At 32.9% G+C, this 21,181-nt stretch overlaps 3 protein-coding genes across 3 annotated transcripts; 1 reads left to right on the forward strand and 2 right to left on the reverse strand.

Moving 5' to 3' along the window:
• Positions 1-2,232: 2,232 nt before the first annotated feature.
• LOC123194243 (EG45-like domain containing protein) lies at positions 2,233-2,811 on the reverse strand. The gene is made up of 3 exons (XM_044607394.1): positions 2,697-2,811; positions 2,321-2,597; positions 2,233-2,239 (listed from the first exon to the last, which is right to left on the reverse strand). The coding sequence occupies exons 1-3, from the start codon at positions 2,809-2,811 to the stop codon at positions 2,233-2,235; spliced, it is 399 nt and encodes a 132-aa protein (XP_044463329.1).
• A 10,634-nt stretch (positions 2,812-13,445) lies between these two features.
• LOC123195014 (adenine nucleotide transporter BT1, chloroplastic/mitochondrial-like) lies at positions 13,446-17,005 on the forward strand. Its single transcript, XM_044608567.1, has 3 exons — positions 13,446-14,478; positions 16,257-16,418; positions 16,497-17,005. The coding sequence occupies exons 1-3, from the start codon at positions 13,924-13,926 to the stop codon at positions 16,965-16,967; spliced, it is 1,188 nt and encodes a 395-aa protein (XP_044464502.1). The 5' UTR covers positions 13,446-13,923; the 3' UTR covers positions 16,968-17,005.
• A 527-nt stretch (positions 17,006-17,532) lies between these two features.
• Positions 17,533-20,384, reverse strand: LOC123195015 (uncharacterized protein At2g34160-like). Its single transcript, XM_044608568.1, has 5 exons — positions 20,159-20,384; positions 19,213-19,261; positions 18,712-18,774; positions 18,558-18,622; positions 17,533-17,862 (listed from the first exon to the last, which is right to left on the reverse strand). The coding sequence occupies exons 1-5, from the start codon at positions 20,282-20,284 to the stop codon at positions 17,773-17,775; spliced, it is 393 nt and encodes a 130-aa protein (XP_044464503.1). The 5' UTR covers positions 20,285-20,384; the 3' UTR covers positions 17,533-17,772.
• Between the last annotated feature and the right edge of the window lie 797 nt (positions 20,385-21,181).

Below are 21,181 nucleotides of genomic sequence, written 5' to 3' on the forward strand. Positions count from 1 at the left end.
ATTCTTTTCAATTTGGTCTAGAAGTGATTAACTAATAACTAATCAGGAAAGCAGATAGTTGTACAATATAAATATCACTTGATTCATTGCCAATCTTGTCCCATTATTCACTTCACCGCACAAGATGTTCACAATTTTCTTTCTTTTTGCTGTGCTCTCCCCTAGATAGTAACTAGCCATGTGAATGTGATGTGATAGAGTTACAGTTCTAAATATAAGAACCTTTCTGCTTTGTTAAGTGACTCTGCATAATCACTGCATGTGGGATATTATATTAAGAATAGTGGATGTCTTTGTTTTAAGATCTTTCATTATCATCTTTAAGGTGAAAAAAGTAATGATTATGATGACTTGGATATGCATGGTTGAAGCACATTTATAATAATGTATTTTGCATAGACATTACTGCACCACTTTGAGATAACCATCCTGCCATTAAGTCACTAACCACATGATAAGATTCATTAAAGATTGTTTAATTACTTGGCCATAACACAAGGGTAGGTGTCATTTTTTAAGATTGAATTTCCTGACCGGCTTGTTCTAAGAGCTCCTCAATATTGTCAGCAAGTACATAAATGAGTGAACAGCCAATTGTGGGTGGCTGCACTGGAGGATTCAGATCTAGCCTTGTTTGAGTTGATTATAATATTTCATCATTGGAGTGTGAGTGGCATTTGTTTCTTTTGATACTGTCCACTTATTCAAGTGGAAGTCAATTTTGTGAGGAAATAAAACTTATGTTTTACTTGGTTGTACCACTGAATTCTCTGTGCCATGGGAGGCTTGGCAGCTAAAAACTATATTAAAATTGACTTGATAAAGTCGCCTGGTGTGTGTGTGTGTGTGTGTGTATAAAATACTTTAGCTTAATAATCTATGCATTTATACTTTTATTAAGATGTAAAATTTTATTAAGAGACTGGGCAGAAGCTTTCTTGATCACTACTTCGTTTGATGATAACATGCATCACATTACTGTGGTCAATGAACCTTGAAGCTTATGAGACTGCAAATTAACGCTCTAGAGGAAGCAGAAGGATCAGTGTCTGCAAAACCATGTCTGTGCATAAGATATCCACAGCATGTTTGTATTATTGGTTCTTGATCCCAAGTTCAAAAGTTACGAAGCATATCGCCATATTCCTAGAAATCTAGCTGAATAAGCATGTACTGATAATGTTATGGAGCAATGAAGTGATTGATGTGTTGGAAGCATTAAATTTTGATGCTTATCCAATCAGTAGTGTTCCATGTTGACAATTGCATATTGAATTATAGATAGAATTTGGGGCAATTCATTGAAGAGGTTCAATTGTGATGATCAAACCGATGTTTTTAGTGCAGTTAGGTCCACCTATATATTATCGATAATATCATTAATTTACAAGTAATTGCATAATTGATTACTAAAACTTTAATATAATAAATGTGGATAAATTTTATTGTTATGGAAAGTTGAGGGTTGTGTGCTCCTAATAAGATAGAAAATGATTTATATCCTGTAATGACAGGGAATGAAAATCATAATTAAATCCTAAAATCACAGTTGTTATGGAAAGTGGAGGGTTGTGCCCTAATTTGGTAAGAAATGATTCATATAAATAAGAATGGTATGTTACAAAGATTATGGTAAGAGTTTTCTGTCATGCATTGTAGATAATATGGACGAAATTGACCAGTGTCGTTTCAATGTGTGACTAAAGAGCACAACAAATAGATCAAAAGATTGGGAATTAAATCAACCAACGTAAGCTCTTATTGACTTGTGGTAGATACAATATGTCACAAATAGACTTCAGGATGTGGATATTTTGAATAGGAATGTATCTTTTTTCATCGATTTAAAGTGTGAATTTAATTTTACAGTCAATTTCTGATTCAATTCCATGATTAACACTACTTCAACAGTCTTTCGGCCTTTTATGAGCTCAATATTATGGGAAGGTTTTGCTTCTAACTTTGTCACATCCAATGGATGATAGTACAAACTCATGAATTGATAGTGGACGAGCATGATTAAAAAGCCTTTTATTTTAAAGATTAAGCAGAACATGTATAATTAAGCATTATCTTGGGCAATTTAACAGAATATTGAGACAGTAATTCCAGAAATTTTGAGAATGACAGTCATTAGAACAAGTCAAAATTATTACAAGATTACTGGCATTGCAATTATACATTTTGTTCCACTCTTCACAAGCATATTATTGTAGTTGGATAATGTCGAAGTCATATCCTGCAAGGACAATTAGAGTGGAATAAGAAGAAAGAGGAGAGAAGAGCAGGATAAGAGTGAAGAGAAAGAAAAGATACGTACTGGGCATATTCAATGTTGATTTTTCCAGCAGAGCGGGAGACGGCAGCAAAAGCATCATTGGACAGGAGGATGGTTGCAGGGCAAGGAGATTTGGGGCAGAAATCCACCACCTTCACCTCAATACTACCACTCTTGCAGGGTTTATCAATGCCACTCAGGCACCTCAATCTGTAACGTCTCCCACAAGCAGCGCCGTTGTCCCACAACCCTTCACTAACCGCAACAAACAAATTTCCTGGAGGGAATTGATCTTGACTATTGCCATTACACCTAGTTGCTGCACAAATCACACAAATCAGTAGCTAGTAACCTGTTTGACTGAATAAGGTTTTATATTGATCCAATAAATCAAACGTATTTTTCATGGTTCACTCACGCAAGTATGGAGGATTATAAGATGAAGCGGTACCAATATCACCAAGAACAAGGCTTACTTCTAAGTTGCTTAATAAGCTCAATACGACTGCCATGATCACAAAGAGTGAGGCCATGATAGTGTTTTAGTGTAAAGCCAGAGAATAAATGATTAATTGCTTCAAAACTTACTTGTTGGACCCTATTTATAGATGAAGAGGAACGAGTTTCGGTCTCTCTACTTGCCCAAAAAAAAAAACTCTCTCTCTGTTCGAATAATTTATTTTGTTTTTCCACTTTTAAATTCCTCATAGAAAGTGCAAAGATAAACGTGTACAGAGTGATGGTAATGGGATGAAATGGATACTTAGCTTTAGAAGCTAACGGTATTAACCACCTGGCAGTAAACAAGTGAAGTGAGTCATCAACATTCGGAAGTGGGAGTTTTATTTAGTCTGAAATCCATGAAAGTTGTACATTATGCAACTCTGTTTTCAGTTTAACAATCCTTGTGTATATCCACTACTCTTGGCGACTCCCACAATTTGTAATGTTTATCTCTAAGGGTGACATAAATTCTTATCTCTAATGTTAGATAGAATTCAGGGTGACGGTGGTCTGAGTTTGATCTGAAAATCTGATAGTGTAATCATCCATGTGTCAGGTAAAAAAACACGAGAGATGGGAAAAGTAGACCTTGACCTTTAAAACAAGAAGTGTAACTCCTTGCTTCTTTCAGAATGGAACATACTACTCACAAAATTTCTTCATGGAACAGAATAAACATGGTCGCAATTCCCTCCTAGAGAGAGAATCAGTCAGACAAACGATGAGTTTTGATAGATTGGACTTAGGCCTCAACATAGTTGGGACTTTACTTAATTACTAATAATGGGGTGGATTTAGCCAAACCTCAATTTTACGTTATTTGAATTTGATTCGACATAAAAAGAGTTAAACTTAAGTATACACTTGAGTTTAATAATTTTTTAAGACTTGAACTTGAGTTTGAATTTAATATGATAGTTGATACTTGAACCTAACTGATACAAGCTTGATACTATAAATACGAGCTTAATAAACTCAGGGTATGTTCAATTTAAGTAATATTTTATTATAAAAAATAAAAGATTACCTCACAAATAGAATACTAATATAAATTATTACTATATTTAAAAAAATTTAGTATATATAAATAATTATTGTATTTAGTTTAATGTAATAAAAATATACTAATACATTATTTTACTTGAATATCTAAAATATTTTTTTATATTACATAGTATATTAATTAAAAATGAGGACCTAAAAAATTAATAAACAAATAAAATTATAATAAAATCAAGACTGCCATATTAATATTTTTATATTTAAAGTAAATGTGGTAATAGAATACATTATCATTGTTAATACAAAATTATCAAAATATTTTATTACCTAATAACATAAATAAAATAATAAAAAATATATTACTAAAATAATTTTTAATTACCCTTATAAGGTGTTTGGTTGAGAGAATTAAATATTACCAATAATGATGTGACACGTAATATAATAATAATTTGATTACTACATTTACTTTAAGTATTAAAACAAGGTAATCTTGATTTTTATTATAATTATATATTTATTTATTAATTTTTTAAAAAAAATAATTTCATTTTCAATTAATTTAACAAATAATATAAATAATATTTTAGAATAATTATATTCAAAAACATTTAAGTAAAATAATTTACTGATATTTTTTTATTACCTCTAATCAAATATAATAATTATTTATATAAATTAAATTTTATCAAATATATTAATAATTTATATCCATATTAAAGATTAAAAAATATTAATATATTATTTTACTTAAATTTTATTGTATATAATTATTTAAAAATATTTTTTACATTATTTATCATATTAATTAAAAATAAGGTTATTTTTATCTTAAAAATTAATAAATAAAATTATAATTATAATAAAATTAAAATTATCTTAATAATTTTTTAATAATTAAAGTGAATCAACCAACCCCCTTGCAACAAAATATTATTGCTTCGATAAATTATATAATAAAATCACATTGTATCGTACTGTTCATGTAACACAAAACGTCATTTAAAATTAGGCCAAACGACTATTTCCCACCCAAGATATGATGTAATGACAAGTTTCCACCTTTTAACTATGGAAACACCAAATACCCACCCATGGCCGATTAAATTTAACAAAACTCTAACGGTGTTAAATTTAATCTTATTTTCCCCCCTAAAAGTTTAAAACTAACATTTTTTCCCTAAGCTAAGTTTGAAAAGATCGCATTCCCCCCTAGGGTTTATTTCCAAACCCTTTCACTTTCTCTGGCGCCATCGTCGACCGTCTTCCCCTCCCGACGGTTTCTCTTCCACTGACGGCCCCCTTCAACTTCACCCCAACCCATTCGACACAGAGATACGTCGTCTGGGAAGACGATCGTCTTCCCAGATGAAGACGACTCGTCTTCCCAGACGACGACCAGTTCTTCGTCTTCCTCGACGAAGTTCTTTGTCTTCCACGGCTTCTCCGATATCGATCGGACGTCCAAATGGGAAAAAAGAGATCGCCAACAGGAGAGGATGCTTCAGGAGGGAGAGGTTGTCGGCAATAGAGTTGGAGATTTCAAACGAAACCCTAGGGTGAAACTGTGATTTTTTAAAACTTAGGGTGGAGGAAATTTTTGGTTTTTAAAGTTTAGAGGGGCAAAAGTAGATTCTATTTTAGTTTATTTTTAATATTATAGAGAAAATAACGATTTTACCCTTACCACCGTTAGAGTTTTATTAAATTTAACTAGCCATGGGTGGGTGTTTGATGTTTCCATAGTTAAAGGGTGGAAACTTGTCATTACAGCATACATTGGGTGGGAAATAGTGTTTTTTATTTTGTTTAGGGAAATTATTAAAAATAGGCAAAATTAAAGGGGTCAAAGCGAAATTGCCCAAAAAATTTAGATTTAAGCAAAAATACCCAGGTTTTGTGAAATGACGAAACTGGCCCCATATATAAAGTCAGCAAATTTTCATTGTACAAGCGATAGAAAATTCCAAAGCTTCCCACATCCCACGGCGAGCGTCATTTCCGCCGATTTTCTTTAGTTCCGGCAACCGCAAATGGCAAATAAGGTTAGTATATCTCCTGTAATCTTTTTTGGATCAAGTTATTGCTGATATTATTGAGATTTGATTGAGAATTTTGGGTTTGAAATTTTAGGGTTTACGGTTTGAACAATGCTTAAATATTCCGATTGTGGTTGTTTTGGTTGAATTGATTGAGGGGTTTTATGTTATACAACGTCTAGCTTTGATGTATGTGAAAATCGGAGGTCGAAACGACCAAAATTTGGTCGAAAATGGCTGGCAAATGGATTGGCAGTCTTGTTGTGGGAACGGCGTTTCCCACGGCAAGACGAATTTTCCCACGACAGCATATTGGGCATGGTTAGTTGGGGGGTAAAGTGGGTTTTTTAAAACATTGGGGTGTCGGGGAAATGCTTAGCCCACATCAGGTTTTTATGAAATTTCGCACGTTGTCGTGGGAAAAGTGAAATTACGAAACTACCCCCCTTTATATTCACAGCAAAATTTCACTTCTTCCCACGGTATTTCAGCGTTTTCACTGTGCATTTCCACGAAAATTCCAAAAGCTTTCCACCTCCCACGGCAAAGGTCATTTCCGGAGATTTTCTTGCTTTCCGGCAACCGCAAATGGCAAAGAAGGTTAGTATATCTCCCGTAATCTTGTTTGGATCAAGTTATTGCTGATATTATTGAGATTTGATTGAGAATTTTGGGTTTGAAATTTTAGGGTTTACGGTTTGAACAATGCTTAAAATGTTTCGATTTTTGGTTGTTTTGGTTGAATTGATTGAGGGGTTTTATGTTATACAACGTCTAGCTTTGATGTATGTGAAAATCGGAGGTCGAAACGACCAAAATTTGGCCGAAAATGGCTGTCGAATGAATCGGCAGTCTTGCCGTGGGAACGGCGTTTCCCACGGCAAGACGAATTTTCCCACAGCAGCGTATTTTGCATGGTTAGTTGGGGGTAAACTGGGTTTTTTAAAATGTTGGGGAGCTGGATGAGATTTGTTACAACACAGCTGGTTTTTTGGAAATTTATCATATAACGGTGGACCTTTTAATTAAAGAATTTTCATGAGGGGTTAAATTGAGAATTTTCTTATCTACGGTTTCTGATCGTGTAGTTTTCGAATTTTATATCCGTTTTTTCTGTTTTAGGTGTTTCTATATGTATTTTTCAAATTTTAAATTCGAGTTTTCAAATTTTGTTGCTTTTTGACACAACTTACGATGTAACGACGTCATTTCAACTTAATATTTCGATTTTTTCGATTATAGGATATATCGATTCGTTTTTTTCAATTTTTCAAATGATTTTTCGGTTAGCGACATTCATAGGTATTTTAACTGATAGAGTTCGAATTTCAGTTCCGTTTTTTCGAATTTCACAATTTCAGGATATACTGATTCGTATTTTGAAGATTTCTGATCGATTTTTCGATTATCGTCACTTTAAGGTATTTCAACGTATAAAATTCGAACTTCAGTTCCGTTTTTCCGAATTTCACCATTTTAGGATATATCAATTCGTATTTTTACGAGTTCCGAACGATTTTCTGATTATTGTCACTTTAAGGTATTTCAACGTATAGAAATCGAATTTCAACTCCGTTTTTTCGAATTTCACCATTTCAGGATATATCGAATCGTATTTTCACGATCTCTGAACGATTTTTCAATTATCGTCACTTTAAGGTATTTCAGTGTATAGAATTCGAATTTCAGTTCCGTTTTTTCGAATTTCACCATTTTAGAATATATCGATTCGTATTTTCACGATTTCCGAACGATTCTTCGAGTATCGTCACTTTAAGGTATTTCAACGTGTAGAATTCGAATTTCAGTTTCATTTTTTTGAATTTCTCCATTTTAGGATATATCGATTCGTATTTTCACGATTTTTGAATGATTTTTCGAGTATCGTCACTTTAAGGTATTTCAACGTATAGAATTCGAATTTCAGTTCCGTTTTTTCAAATTTAACCATTTTAAGAAATATCGATTCGTATTTTCAAGATTTCTGAACCATTTTCTGATTATCGTCACTTTAAGGTATTTCAACGTATAGAATTTGAATTTCAGTTTCGTTTTTTCGAATTTCACCATTTTAGGATATATCGATTCGTATTTTTAAGATTTTCGAACGATTTTTTGATTATCGTGATTTTAAGGTATTTCAATGTATAGAATTCGAATTTCAGTTCCGTTTTTTCGAATTTCACCATTTTAGGATATATCGATTCGTATTTTCACGATTTTCAAATGATTTTTCGAGTATCGTCACTTAAAGGTATTTCAACGTATAGAATTCGAATTTTAGTTCCGTTTTTTTGAATTTCACATTTTAGGATATATCGATTCGTATTTTCAAAATTTTCGAACAATTTTCTCATTATCGTCATTTTAAGGTATTTCAACCTATAAAATTTGAATTTCAGTCTCGTTTTTTCTTTTTTTCGTCATTTCAGGATAACTTAATTCATATTTTGTTATTTTCGATCGATTTTTCGATTGTTAACATTCTACGGAAGTTGAACGTATAGAACTCGAATTGATAGCCCAATTTCTTGCCCGCCAAGCCTGTGAGTAGGAAATATCAATTTTATATCGATCGGCGATGTCCACAATTATTTCTTTAGACCGATAAATTTGATCAATCATCACAAACTTTGATCTCATTAATTGACCTAAAGCTCGGGCCCCAGCTTGTCTGTGATGTGGCATAATTTGATCAACTAAACATGTGTGGGTAGGATTCATAGAGTTGATCCCCCACACATCACCGACAGTGGACTTGGTTGCATGTATATACCACTTGCAATTTTCAGCCTTGCACTTAATTTCCCACTGTTTCTTGTCAGACTTTTTGACACCAAATTGAAATCATTTAAGTAAGGCGAATTGCATCACGGCGTCTTTCAATTGGACTTTATTATGAAAAATATCACCAATCTTGATACCATTCTCCTCTCGGATTGATCTGGAACCACTTGATGATGCTGATGGCTGTGGAGGAAAATCAAGAAGCCGTCTAAATGGATTAGTGGGGACATTGTCAAAAAATGGCCCAGAATAATTTCCACCACCTGAAGTAGGATCTTCAAGCTGCAAACTATCCATACCCTCGATAACTGATGTCATATACTCAGACTCTACATCTTCTGAAGGAATGTCGGGCATATCATTTCCATCAAAGTCACCCTAATAGGGAACTATATCTTTTTCTCCATGAGCCCATGAGTTTGCAATATACAACGGGTCATTACTGAAATTAATCAACTTTTTCAAATCGTATTCTTTTTCGACCCAACTACTTTCTTTTTCATCTTCATCTTCATCTTCTCCCTTATGCCCTTCAATTGGGGTACATGTAACAAAAACAGGAATACATTCCTAAAAGTAATGGGACATATCAAGAAGTCCCTGGACATCTTCATCATTTTGGATCTAGATGGGGCAGTCGAGCTCAATTTTTCTTAGCTTCATTGATACTTGAATGTAGTTTTTCATTGGATCAATACTGCAAGACTCCGTCAAAAACTCAATAAATCCCTCGAATGTTGTTCCATAAGGGATTTTAATCAATTGTTTGGCTCCTCCAACATATTTCATTGTGTTGTTGCGACCTTAAATCCATTCTCTCTGGTAACGAACCGATGCATAACCATCCATTTTAATTATCAATCCTGCAATGACAGGTTTTTGAAGATAATTATTCATTTATAATTAAAAAAAAACAATAATAACTATGTAAATCAGTCGTACAATTATTAATAATTAAAAAAAACTCATCATATTTTTCTAATATTTTATTTATCCCCCTATAATTATTTAACAATTTATATAACAATTTATATGACACTTTCGTATGTTATGTTATATCAAAATGCATCTATCTGTTTGTAACGTTCCATTTAAAACGTTTTTATAATATCTATACTTTGAAATAGATATTCAAATTCTATACTTGAAATACTTTAAAATGTCAATAATAAAAAATTTCTTCAGAAATCTGAAAAATACTAGTGGATATATCCTAAAACGGTGAAATTCAAAAAAACAGAACTGAAATTTGAATCCTAAAAGTTGAAATACCATAGAATGACAACAATCAAAAAATTCTTCAAAAATCTGAAAAATACGAATCGATATATCCTAAAGCGATGAAATTCGAAATAACAAAACTGAAATTCAGAATCTAAAAGTTGAAATACCCTAGTATGACAACAATCGAAAAATTCTTCATAAATCTAGAAAATGTGCATTGATATATCCTAAAGCAGTGAAACTCGAAAAAACCTATAATTTCAATTATAATGCACCTACAATGTTTAATATGAAAATGCGCCCTAATTTTAATAACATTTCATTTGACCCCTCAATTATCTCTTTATTTATTTAACACTCTTGTATGTTGTCTTGTATCAAATCAATACCTATCTATTTTTAACATATTATATAAATCCTGTGTATATTGTAAAAGATCTAAAACCCCCATAACAATGTCAAATATCTAAAAACCCCCCGTATTTATCCTAAATTACATTTAACCCCCCATACTTATCAAATATTGCATTTAACCCCCATATTATGACATAAAAACTAGACTTAACATATAAAATTAAGTTTTAGGCTAAGATTGGCATAAATACCTTTTTTTGATGAATAGTATTTTTTCGAGTCGAATTCAAAAATACAAACTTCTTTCGTCCGAACGAATCCCTACTAATTGATGTTGAAAAAAAAATGAAAGTGAGAGTGAGTGTTTGAGTGATATGAGAAGTGTGTGTAAATAAAATGAGTGAGGAGAGTTTATATAGATGAGGGGAAGAGTAATTTTGACATTTTAGAAAAAGTAATGAAATAAATAAATAAATATGAAAATGTCTTTATAATGTAAAATATCCAAAAAATCCCCATATTTATCCTAAATTATATTTAACCCCCCATACTTGTCAAACATTCATGTAACCCCTATATTATGACATAAAAACTAGACTTAACAAATAAAATTAAGTTTTAGGTTAAGATTGACATAAATACCTTTTTTTGATGAATAATATTTTTTCGAATCGAATTTAGAAATACGAACTTCTTTCGTCCGAACGAATCCCTACTAATTGATATTGAAAAAAAATGAGAGTAAGAGTGAGTGTTTGAGTGATATGAGAAGTGTGTGTAAATAAAATGAGTGAGGAGAATTTATATAGATGAGGGGAAGTGTAATTTTGACATTTTAGAAAAAGTAATGAAATAAATAAATAAATATGAAAATGCCTTTATAATGTAAAATATCCAAAAACTCCTCATATTTATCCTAAATTTCATTTAACCTCTCATACTTGTCAAACATTATTTTAACCCCCATATTATGACATAAAAACTAGACTTAACAAATAAAATTAAGTTTTAGGCTAAGATTGGTATAAATATCTTTTTTCGATGAATAGTATTTTTTCGAGTCGAATTTAGAAATACGAACTTCTTTCGTCCGAACGAATCCCTACTAATTGATGTTGAAAAAAAAATGAAAGTGAGAGTGAGTGTTTGAGTGATATGAGAAGTGTGTGTAAATAAAATGAGTGAGGAGGGTTTATATAGATGAGGGGAAGGGTAATTTTGATATTTTAGAAAAAGTAATGAAATAAATAAATAAATATGAAAATGTCTTTATAATGTAAAATATCTAAAAACCCCCCATATTTATCTTAAATTACATTTAAACCCCATAGTGAGTGAGGAGAGTTATATAAATGAAGGGAATGGTAATTTTGATATTTTAGAAAAAGTTTAAAATAAATAAATAAAAGCCAAACGACTATTTCCCACCCAAGGTTTGTTGTTTTCTCAAAAGTCCCCCCTTTAACTATGGAAACACCAAACACCCACCCATGGCCGGTTAGATTTAACCAAACCCTAACTGTGGTAGGGGTAAAATCGTCATTTTTGCTATAATATTAAAAATAAACTAAAATAGAATCTAATTTTGCCCCCCTAAACTTTAAAAACTAAAATTTTCCCCCAGCTTAAGTTTTAAAAAATGGCAGTTTCACCCTAGGGTTTGGTTTTGAAATCTCCGGCGACTGTTCCGGCTCCATTGCCGACGGCCTCTCCCTCCCGAAGCAACCTCTCCTTCCGGCGAATGTTTTCCTCCCATTTGGAGGATCGATCGGCGTCGGCTTGACCTTGGGAGACGAAAAACTTCATCGGGGAAGACGAAAAACTTTTGAGAAAACATCAAACCTTGGGTGGGAAATAGTCGTTTGGCCATAAATAAATATCAAAATGCCTTTATAATGTAAAATATCTAAAAACCCCTCATATTTATCTAAAATTACATTTAACCCCCATAGTGAGTGGGAGAGTTATATAAATATGAGGGGAAGGGTAATTTTGGTATTCAAAAAAAGTCATAGGCATTTTTTGTTGGAACAGTGATTTTGGGCATTTTGGCTTGGAAATAGTGATTTTGGGCATTTTTGCTTAGTGGGAGGGCATTTTGGCCATTTTTTAAAATTTCCCTTTTGTTTATATAGACAAGTTACTTAGGATTCTACCAAATCAAGAACCCTTATAACTGGAGCTTGAGCTCGGCAGTGCACAACACACTTCGTGGCTTGTGTGGGAGCCTAAATTCTAAAACTAGATGATGAGATAGCCAACCACAGAATGGTTAATTGATTTAATTAAATATTTTGGCTAATATTTTTCATTTTTATTTACATCTTCACTTTAGGAGAGAATATAATATAAAATAGGTAAGTGGGTTGGAAAAGATTATTTGAATATATCCTTTAAACTTTGAAAGAAATCAATAAATGTTCTAATTATTTTCTCCCATTTTATCATTTTATATTGGCCAAAGGGTTTATTCCCACCCAAAATATCATCTTATCTCAAGTTATCATTCCTTAACTTTAAAAATCCTAAATACTCACATATAAATAGTTAAAATTAGTGGTTTAGAGGTAAAATCGTTATTTTATCTGTAATATTAAAAACAAACTAAAATTTAATCTTCTTTTCCCCTCTAAATCTTAAAAATTAAAAGTTTTTTCTTAATTCAAGTTTTAAAAAACTGACATTTCTTTCTTAGGATTAATTTCCAGATTTTTGATGTCAAATCTGATGTCATCACTTGTGATGAATGTTTCCCGATACCTCGTTTCTCTCTGATGACCAAGTTTCTCTCTTTTGAAGGCTTGGACGACGACGATTGACACCAGAAATAACTCTCAGCTTTGTCATCACCAATGAAACATTGTCTCTTAATGGGTTTAAGACTGTCAACCAAAATGGAAGATGGTGAGGGAGCGACCGCCAAAGAAGCGTAGAAGATAGTGTTATAATTTGAAAACTAAACCCTAGGGGGAGAAATTCTATTTTTTAAAATTTGACTTTTGAGAGAAATTATTAGTTTTTAGAGTTTAGAGGAGAAAAAAATAAAATTTTAAGGAGTTAGAGTTTCGTTAATTTTAACTACTCAAATGTGGATAAATAGCTTCAAAATTAAGGGGTGGAAACTGAGATTTAAGGATACATTGGGTGCGAACAGTCGTTGGGCCTTTTATATTTGTTAATTTATTTATAATGCTAACATATATGTATATATTTTGGTTGGTCCAAGAATAATGCCTTAAAAGCATTACCAAACTAATTTAAAATCTCAAAAAATAAAATCAAAATCCCAACAGTCTTCACATTCACTTCCATCGCAAAACCTAACTCGTCCCAGCCTCCCCAGTGGCCGGCGAAGACAGCCGCCTGTCATTTTTTAGGCAAACTAAACTGTATTCTTTGAGAGAAAGTGAGCGTTTCAACTAACCCTTGTTCTTTCTTTTTCATTATTACCTTTCTCTCCATTTTCACCTTCCTTCGTTTTCACCGCCTGTGCTTTCGGTGTCTTCAAACAAAACACTTGTTCAACGCATATTCAAGGAGAGCTTATTTTTCTCTTACCCATTTCGAGAAAAAAAAAAATTTTCTATCCGTCCGTTTGTGCAAAATCAAATATTTTCAGCAAAACTACTGTCTATCAGGTTGAACCTTTGAAAAACGTCATCTGGGTATTTGCTGAATTCTAAATAAAAGCTTATATCAGACGTGGTTTTTCTTGTTTCGTTAAATTTTCTTGTTATGGGTAAGAGAGGAGGAATTCAACTGTTTGATGATAGAAGTGCAATCTGTGATTTGGCATCTCAATGGAATCTCAAAGACGATAACTTTCATTGTCAGTATCAACTGGGTGGCTTATTTGCAAGCGTGGGCCAAATGGGAGTAAATTTCGGTGTTTCTCCAAACTCGCCAAATCCTCATGACAGTAACAATGGCGGCATCAAATCTCCGTTGACTGATTTGTATGTAAAGTACGTTACTTCAAAGGGTGGAGCTTGCATTATTGAGGTGCCGGAAGGTGAAACGACTATGAAGAAGAAGAAGGGTGGACTTAAATTGAAAATTAAGATTGCAAATCCTTCATTGAGGCGGTTGTTTAGTGGAGCAATAGCTGGGGCTGTGTCAAGGACAGCTGTGGCTCCACTGGAGACTATAAGGACGCATTTGATGGTGGGGAGCAGTGGACATACAACTGGTGAGGTGTTCCATAATATAATGAAGACTGATGGGTGGAAGGGCTTGTTTAGGGGTAATTTGGTTAATATCATCCGTGTTGCGCCTAGCAAGGCTATTGAGGTAATGACTTCTACTGATTTTCTTTTTAATTAATAGATATTGATAGCCATATAGATAAAAACGTATGTATGATTGCTTAGAATCTTGATTTGTTTAGAAGTTGTTTTGATATGAGTGGGTTATTCTTTCCTATGGAATTTTCAAGTCTCAGTCTTTTCTTGTTCATGTTTAACAATACTATGGTTGAGAGTGAGGATCTTAAATGAGTTATTTGAGTTTTGCAACCCATTTTATTAATACGTTTCAATGATATCATTCTTTTTTCTTGTTTGTTCACCTAACTGAGAGTGTGAACATTGGATTGTTGGCTTCAGTAATTGAATTTCTTTTTTTCTCTTTCTGGTGTGGTTGATACGTAATGCTTATGACTTATATTTATTTTTTTGTTCTATAAAGTTTAGCATGGGCGGCTCTTTTTAAACTTGCTTTGAGAATAACTGTCTAAGTTCAACTGAAAGAGTAAATTATTTGCACTGTATTTGAGAGTAAAAGTTTGCTAATTCAGAGGTTTGAAATGGTAGTTAAGTAAGTGTTCTCTTTAAGCTGTTATTTCTGTGCATGTTGAACTTCAAAGCTTATTTAAAAAAAAAAAAAGTTGTCATTTAAAAAATTTTGTAATAAACATTTTATAAAACATTGTTTTCATTGGTGGAGCCTGGAGTCCATGTTGTTAAAGAAGTAGTGTGTAGCAAAGCAATAATTGGAAAATTTTCATTTGAAGCCAAAACTTGAGAATTTCTTGAAGAAAAATATAATACATTATAGCAAAGTTATCCTTGAGTTTGACTTCAAAGGAAATATTTTTAAATGGTTATCCATGCATAGATTAAGAACTAGGTCCATCTACTCCTTTGAATCTAATTTCGGATTCACAAGTTGGGTATCTTAATAATATGAGAGTAAATGTTCAACTTCTTCCTAATGTATGTGAATGCTATGTGCTTCGTAAACTTACAATTTGGAAGGGATTCCTCTAGGCAATATAAATGAAGGTGAACTGAATTTATATCTAGTATTGTTTTTAAATATTATCAAGGGGTCTTCATGATTATGTTATTGGACTTATTAGAGTTGCATTGACCTTTGTCTTGTTCTTTTGTTGTGGGATAAGAAACTAAGTATATTCACGATAATCAGTTTTAGACTAGCACTATGCTTATCTGCTCTCTACAGCCATGTAACAATAATACATAATGAACTAACAAAATGGATACTAACAGGTACTCTCAGTTGATGTGTCATCATCTAAGTGGGTCATTTTGAATTAGAAATAAAATAAATAATTAAATCACCATATCATATGATGACATATCAACATTTGTACTCATTTTATTGGTACATTTAGTATTACTCACCATGTAAATACATTTTATTGGTACATTTAGTATTACTCACCATGTAAATACAACTTTAAGACTTGCATTTTGCACCCAGTAATAAATTTTTTCAGCTAGTAGTAACACTTTTAATCCCTGAATAAATTTTTAAGCTAGTATTAAAAATGGGGGAGAGAATAATGGAAGGTGGTTTCCTTATTATTGGCTTTGAAAATAGAAGAGTCTAGTTCTCAAATGAATTCTTCAATGCTATATCTGATCTGCCTGCATTTGAAGTTCAATGAAATATTCTCTGTTGCTGTGCGCCACATGTGGATATAAGGTGTCATTTTAAGGAGTTCAGAAATTCCATTTTCTACAGTTTTTAAACTTTGTACCCATTTAGTAGCAGAAATTTATTGCACATGACTTGCATCTAAGCCTATGTTTTACTCTCTACAGCTTTTTGCTTTCGATACGGTCAACAAGAAATTGTCAGCCAAACCTGGGGAACAGTCAAAAATTCCCATTCCTGCATCATTAATTGCTGGGGCCTGTGCTGGAGTTAGCTCAACTTTATGCACATATCCTCTTGAGTTGGTCAAGACTCGTTTAACCATACAGGTACTCAAAACATAATTAGAAATCTAGACTTAATCTTGCAAATGACATTTATATGTAGGAGGTTTTGTAAATTTGCAGAGAGATGCATATGATGGTATCGTTGATGCATTCGTAAAAATACTGCAAGAAGAAGGCCCTGCAGAACTCTACAGAGGTCTTGCTCCCAGCCTAATTGGAGTAATTCCATATGCTGCCACCAATTACTTCGCTTATGATTCATTAAGGAAAGCTTATAAGAAAGTAATCAAGCAAGAAAAAATTGGCAACATTGAGACCCTTTTAATTGGATCACTAGCAGGTGCTATATCAAGTAGTGCAACTTTTCCTCTTGAAGTGGCTCGCAAGCACATGCAGGTTGGAGCAGTCAGTGGACAGGTATACAAGAATGTTATTCATGCACTCGCTAGCATTCTCGAGAAAGAAGGGATCACTGGTTTGTATAAAGGTTTAGGACCCAGCTGCTTGAAGTTGGTGCCTGCTGCTGGGATTTCTTTTATGTGCTATGAAGCATGCAAAAGAATACTGGTTGAGAAAGACGAGGAAGCATAAATCTCTTTTGAAAATAAGAAGGCTGGGATACTTATTTATATATGCTGGGTTGAATAATTTTGCTCTCATCTTTGATACTGACAATTTTTTTTTCTAATGACTCGTTCAAGGAGGCAATTTTCAGGCGAGAATTTCTTTTTCTTTTTCTTAGAAAGATGTCTTTTTTTTTTTTTTCGCTTTTTATTGGTTGAGACTGTAAGCCAATTAAGAGAGAATGAGATTTTGATTATATTTTGAAATCGAGACCATTTTTCCATATGCTGTAAGAGATAGTTCGTCACCGTCATTGACAAATAATCATGAATTGACAATACAAGATTTTACCTATGAGATGACATCTGTTAGTTCGCTTTGGTAAAAATTTTCAGGTCCTTTTGAATTAGAGAAATCACACTGTTTTCAAATTAATTTGAAGTGGCAGTACAAATCGTTTTCCCAGGTTACAATCTGTTACAGATGATATCTACTCTGAAGAAATTCAAAGGCAGTCGATATTAACCCGAGGATTCATTTTTCTTACCACCCTTCTGCCAGCCCATGAAGAGTGATGCTAAAGTATCATGCATAACCATAAACAAGCCAACACCAACATATCACATAGTGAAAGAGAGTGAAGGTTACATAAACTTCAAAACAAAATTGAATTGAGCAACCGAAGGCATTGAATTTTACAAAACTTCCTACAACAATTATGTTACTACTAGTAAAACAAAACTTAAGAAAGTTCATCTAGGAAGAACCGTTACAGATGTCCATGATTAACAAGCTAGAGAACAAACTACATTCCAGGTAGCATCTCGTGAGCTCAGGTCTGCTCCTCATTTTCCAAGGCCTCCTCTGCAGCAGCAGCCATCAACTCATCAAACTTTTCTGACTTCCCCAGTAGTATTTCAATCTACCAAAAGATTTTTTTATCAGCTCTCTAAGTTATATAGAGAATAGGGAAATCTGGCCCTGAGAACACCCACTAAACATTCTCATCGTTAAATAGACTGCCCCTTATGAGATGAGAACAGTTACATGTGCTTTTGACAGGTTAAAGAAAAAGTCAAAAGCCTGTTTGATTACACTTCACAGGCCTAACAGTAAAATTTCAATGGATAATATTAACGGCGACATACACCTTCATTGCATGTGATACATCAAGACTGAGAGACTCAACAATCAATCTGACCAACAAACAAACAAGGCATGTAAGAACTTGACATCCATAATAACATACTCTTCCAAGGTATTAGGACACAACACTCAATGTTTCACAACAGCGAAAATGTAACAAATCTAACCAGATAACTTTCTCCATTTAATAGATACACAATGTTCATTCGTTTTTAGGAGTAGAAGAAATCATATTCTATGTTTCTTTTTATTTGCAACTCTTTTAAATATATGTATATATATACACACATTCTTTCAATTTTCTTTTTGTATTCATTTTTGGATAAAATCTATATTCTGTAAATGCAGCTAAAGAGAATAAATGAAAACACAAACCACCCATAAAGACATTGACAATGAAACCTAATGCAAATATGCTTGTGTTTTAACTACAATATGAAATTTACTGCCTTGTACAATATTGCAATTTACCTTCGCTTTTTGGACAGGTCGTCCTCCGGTTTCCTCCCTCATGTCAACAGTAGAAGTCATGATCTCTATATGAATCACATGCCACAATTGTGAGTGCACATTATGTACTTGAAAGCAAAAAAATAAAAATAAAAAATAAGTCTAAAAATCTCACTTTTCTCAACAGCCAGTCCATTATTCTTCAAGATCTCAGCAATTGTAACAACTGTGGCGATAGCTGCAGATGTAACATAAATGTAAATATGTGAGGAAGACCATTTAACAACACAGATGCCAAATATACACGGTATCAGACAAGCAGTTCAATAGATGAGAAGACATGGGATTAAAACCATACTTGATAACACAAAAATCTATATAACTGGCCAAACAAGTAACAAACATTACAATCACTCTGGTCACAATGAAGATATAGCAAATCAACACCAAACACTTAAAATGCATGAGACAAGCATAACCACTCAAGTATATCTTTCAAAAAAACGCTTTAGCCAACTTCGTTGAAATTAATCAAAAGAGACATGAATCACTTGATTTAAAATGTCAAGAAAGTAAAACCACAAAGAGAGGAAATTTTTCAAAATGGAGTACCAAAATATGATTCCATACTATACTTGTAAAACTAAGGACAGGCTTTAGAGAGTAAAAGCTTTACCCATTCCAAGAGCAGAAAGTTCCACCTCAGAGTGCTGCTGCATGTACCTCTGCAAAGATAATCATTAGCCATCAAATGATCAAACACCAAACAGGATACACGTGTCATTTACCAAGCATAACCCACTGAATCCTAGACCACCACCACCACCACAGGGGCCTCAACTCTAAATAAATACAGAAAAATTAAAGTGAATACAACCATGGATATTCTTGCATGTATGTGTGCAAGTTCATCAATGCGAAGCTCCATAATAGAAAGGAGAACACTAACTCTAAATGGCCTTATTGAGAAAGGTATTCATCTCAATCTGTTTAGTTGATATTTTCCTTCACAGAAGGACAAAAACTGCAAAACCGCGAATCCGAAATTTTCTAATCCACATTTTTTATATTACCAGCAATCAATCAGTATATTAGATGGTGACTTTAGCAAATGAGAGGGAGAGAGAGAGTATTGACTCAACAAATAAAGATTTTTAAATTTCTTTCATTGAATAGGACCTGGCAGCACTCATCCGCAAAAAATTACCTTAATCATAATGTGTATCATAACTTAACTCCAAGATAGCCCTTTTTTGCTATCATCTATTTCTTCCCTTTTTTATTTTTCTTTCCCTCGAATGCAAACCTAATTTTCAGCCGTACAAGTATAGTAAAATCGAAACTGTTGTCACTGTTGTTATATTTCCCTTAAATTTTCAGCAACCGAACATGGGTTCATGTAAATGAAAATGCAAGAAAAAAAAACATATCAGCACATAAAAATTAAAAACCCTAATCCCTAACAGATTTTACTAACAATCTACAACCCCGAATAGAGAAAACCAAAAAAAAAAAACACTAAGAGAGATAGTTTGTACACATTTTAGCTACTTTTGTTGACCGTTTCGGGCAACGATACATAAAGCAAAAAGAAGTTGTGTGCGAGGGGAGAAAAAGAATACCTTAGCGAGATTCACATAAAAGAACAGGGGTTTCTTGGTATTAGAGACTTGGATTCGGTTCTTCTTGTTGGCTGCAGATGTATCAGTGATGTTCAAGTTGTTAACTTGCTCTGTAATTACCTCCATTTGAGAGAGAGAAAAACCCTAGTTCCCAAGTTCAGAACACTCTCTCTAGCCTCAGAAAATGTTGATTTTGAAATAACAGCACAAAACCCTTCCTTGACCCCCTTTGTCTTTATAGCCGGGGCTTAGACATTGCTCTCATATGTTTACACCAAATCGGCGTCGTTCTGTGTGTTCTAACTTCTAATCATGTCTCTTTATGAGGTTCCAAACCAAGCTGGGCCTTGGGTGATTTAAACCTGATCCGATAAAGCGTAGCTGATTGCAGATTATTTATATATTTTTTATAATCTAAATAAACAAAAAACCACCTTGTCTTGAGAAATTCAGGCATTTTTCGAACATCGATGCAATGGACGAACAATTAATTGAAAAGAATAACAATTTCTTTCGTTCTGTTTCTCAAACGGAAGAGTACATTGCTTCTACATGCTCTTTAACTTTATAAATAAATAAAAGGCCAAAACACTAATTCCCAAAACCCAAACTTATACAGTTAATTTAAAAAAACCTAAAATATGTTAAATTTTTAATTAGAGTTAAACATCAAAATCGTTATTTTAATAATATTATTAAAAATATATAAATTTATTATATTTTTTTTAATTTTAAAAATTAATAAACTTACTTTTAAAAAAAGTTTTTCAATTTTAAAAATTTATATTTTCACCCTTAAATCTAAGTTTTTTTCTTTACTCTTCGCCCACCGATGACCTCTTTTTTCTATCCTAAATGATCGATATCATTATCTCTTCACTTCTTTGGTAAGAACCCCGTCATCTTTTAACTTAGAAACTAGTTATCCAGATAATTTTTTTCTAAATTTGATGAATCCAGACAAAAAGATCTCCACTTCGAGAGACATTGAGTCGTCCCTTCCTTCCACTGTCCATCAGCAAC

The sequence above is a fragment of the Mangifera indica genome, chromosome 13 (assembly GCF_011075055.1).
Source record: "Mangifera indica cultivar Alphonso chromosome 13, CATAS_Mindica_2.1, whole genome shotgun sequence".
NCBI classification, from domain to species: Eukaryota; Viridiplantae; Streptophyta; class Magnoliopsida; order Sapindales; family Anacardiaceae; genus Mangifera; species Mangifera indica.

Bases quoted from the DNA above. Each gene is read 5' to 3' on its own strand.
- LOC123195015 (XM_044608568.1), bottom strand. From the start codon at position 20,284: ATGGAGGTAATTACAGAGCAAGTTAACAACTTGAACATCACTGATACA. The intron at 19,262-20,158 runs GTATTCTTTTTC...TTATCTTTGCAG, and splicing joins TTTATGTGAATCTCGCTAAG to AGGTACATGCAGCAGCACTC. The intron at 18,623-18,711 runs GTGAGATTTTTA...TGATTCATATAG, and splicing joins TGGACTGGCTGTTGAGAAAA to AGATCATGACTTCTACTGTT.
- LOC123194243 (XM_044607394.1), bottom strand. From the start codon at position 2,811: ATGGCCTCACTCTTTGTGATCATGGCAGTCGTATTGAGCTTATTAAGC. The intron at 2,598-2,696 runs GTGAGTGAACCA...TGATTTGTGCAG, and splicing joins TTATAATCCTCCATACTTGC to CAACTAGGTGTAATGGCAAT.
- LOC123195014 (XM_044608567.1), top strand. From the start codon at position 13,924: ATGGGTAAGAGAGGAGGAATTCAACTGTTTGATGATAGAAGTGCAATC. The intron at 14,479-16,256 runs GTAATGACTTCT...TACTCTCTACAG, and splicing joins CGCCTAGCAAGGCTATTGAG to CTTTTTGCTTTCGATACGGT. The intron at 16,419-16,496 runs GTACTCAAAACA...GTAAATTTGCAG, and splicing joins AGACTCGTTTAACCATACAG to AGAGATGCATATGATGGTAT.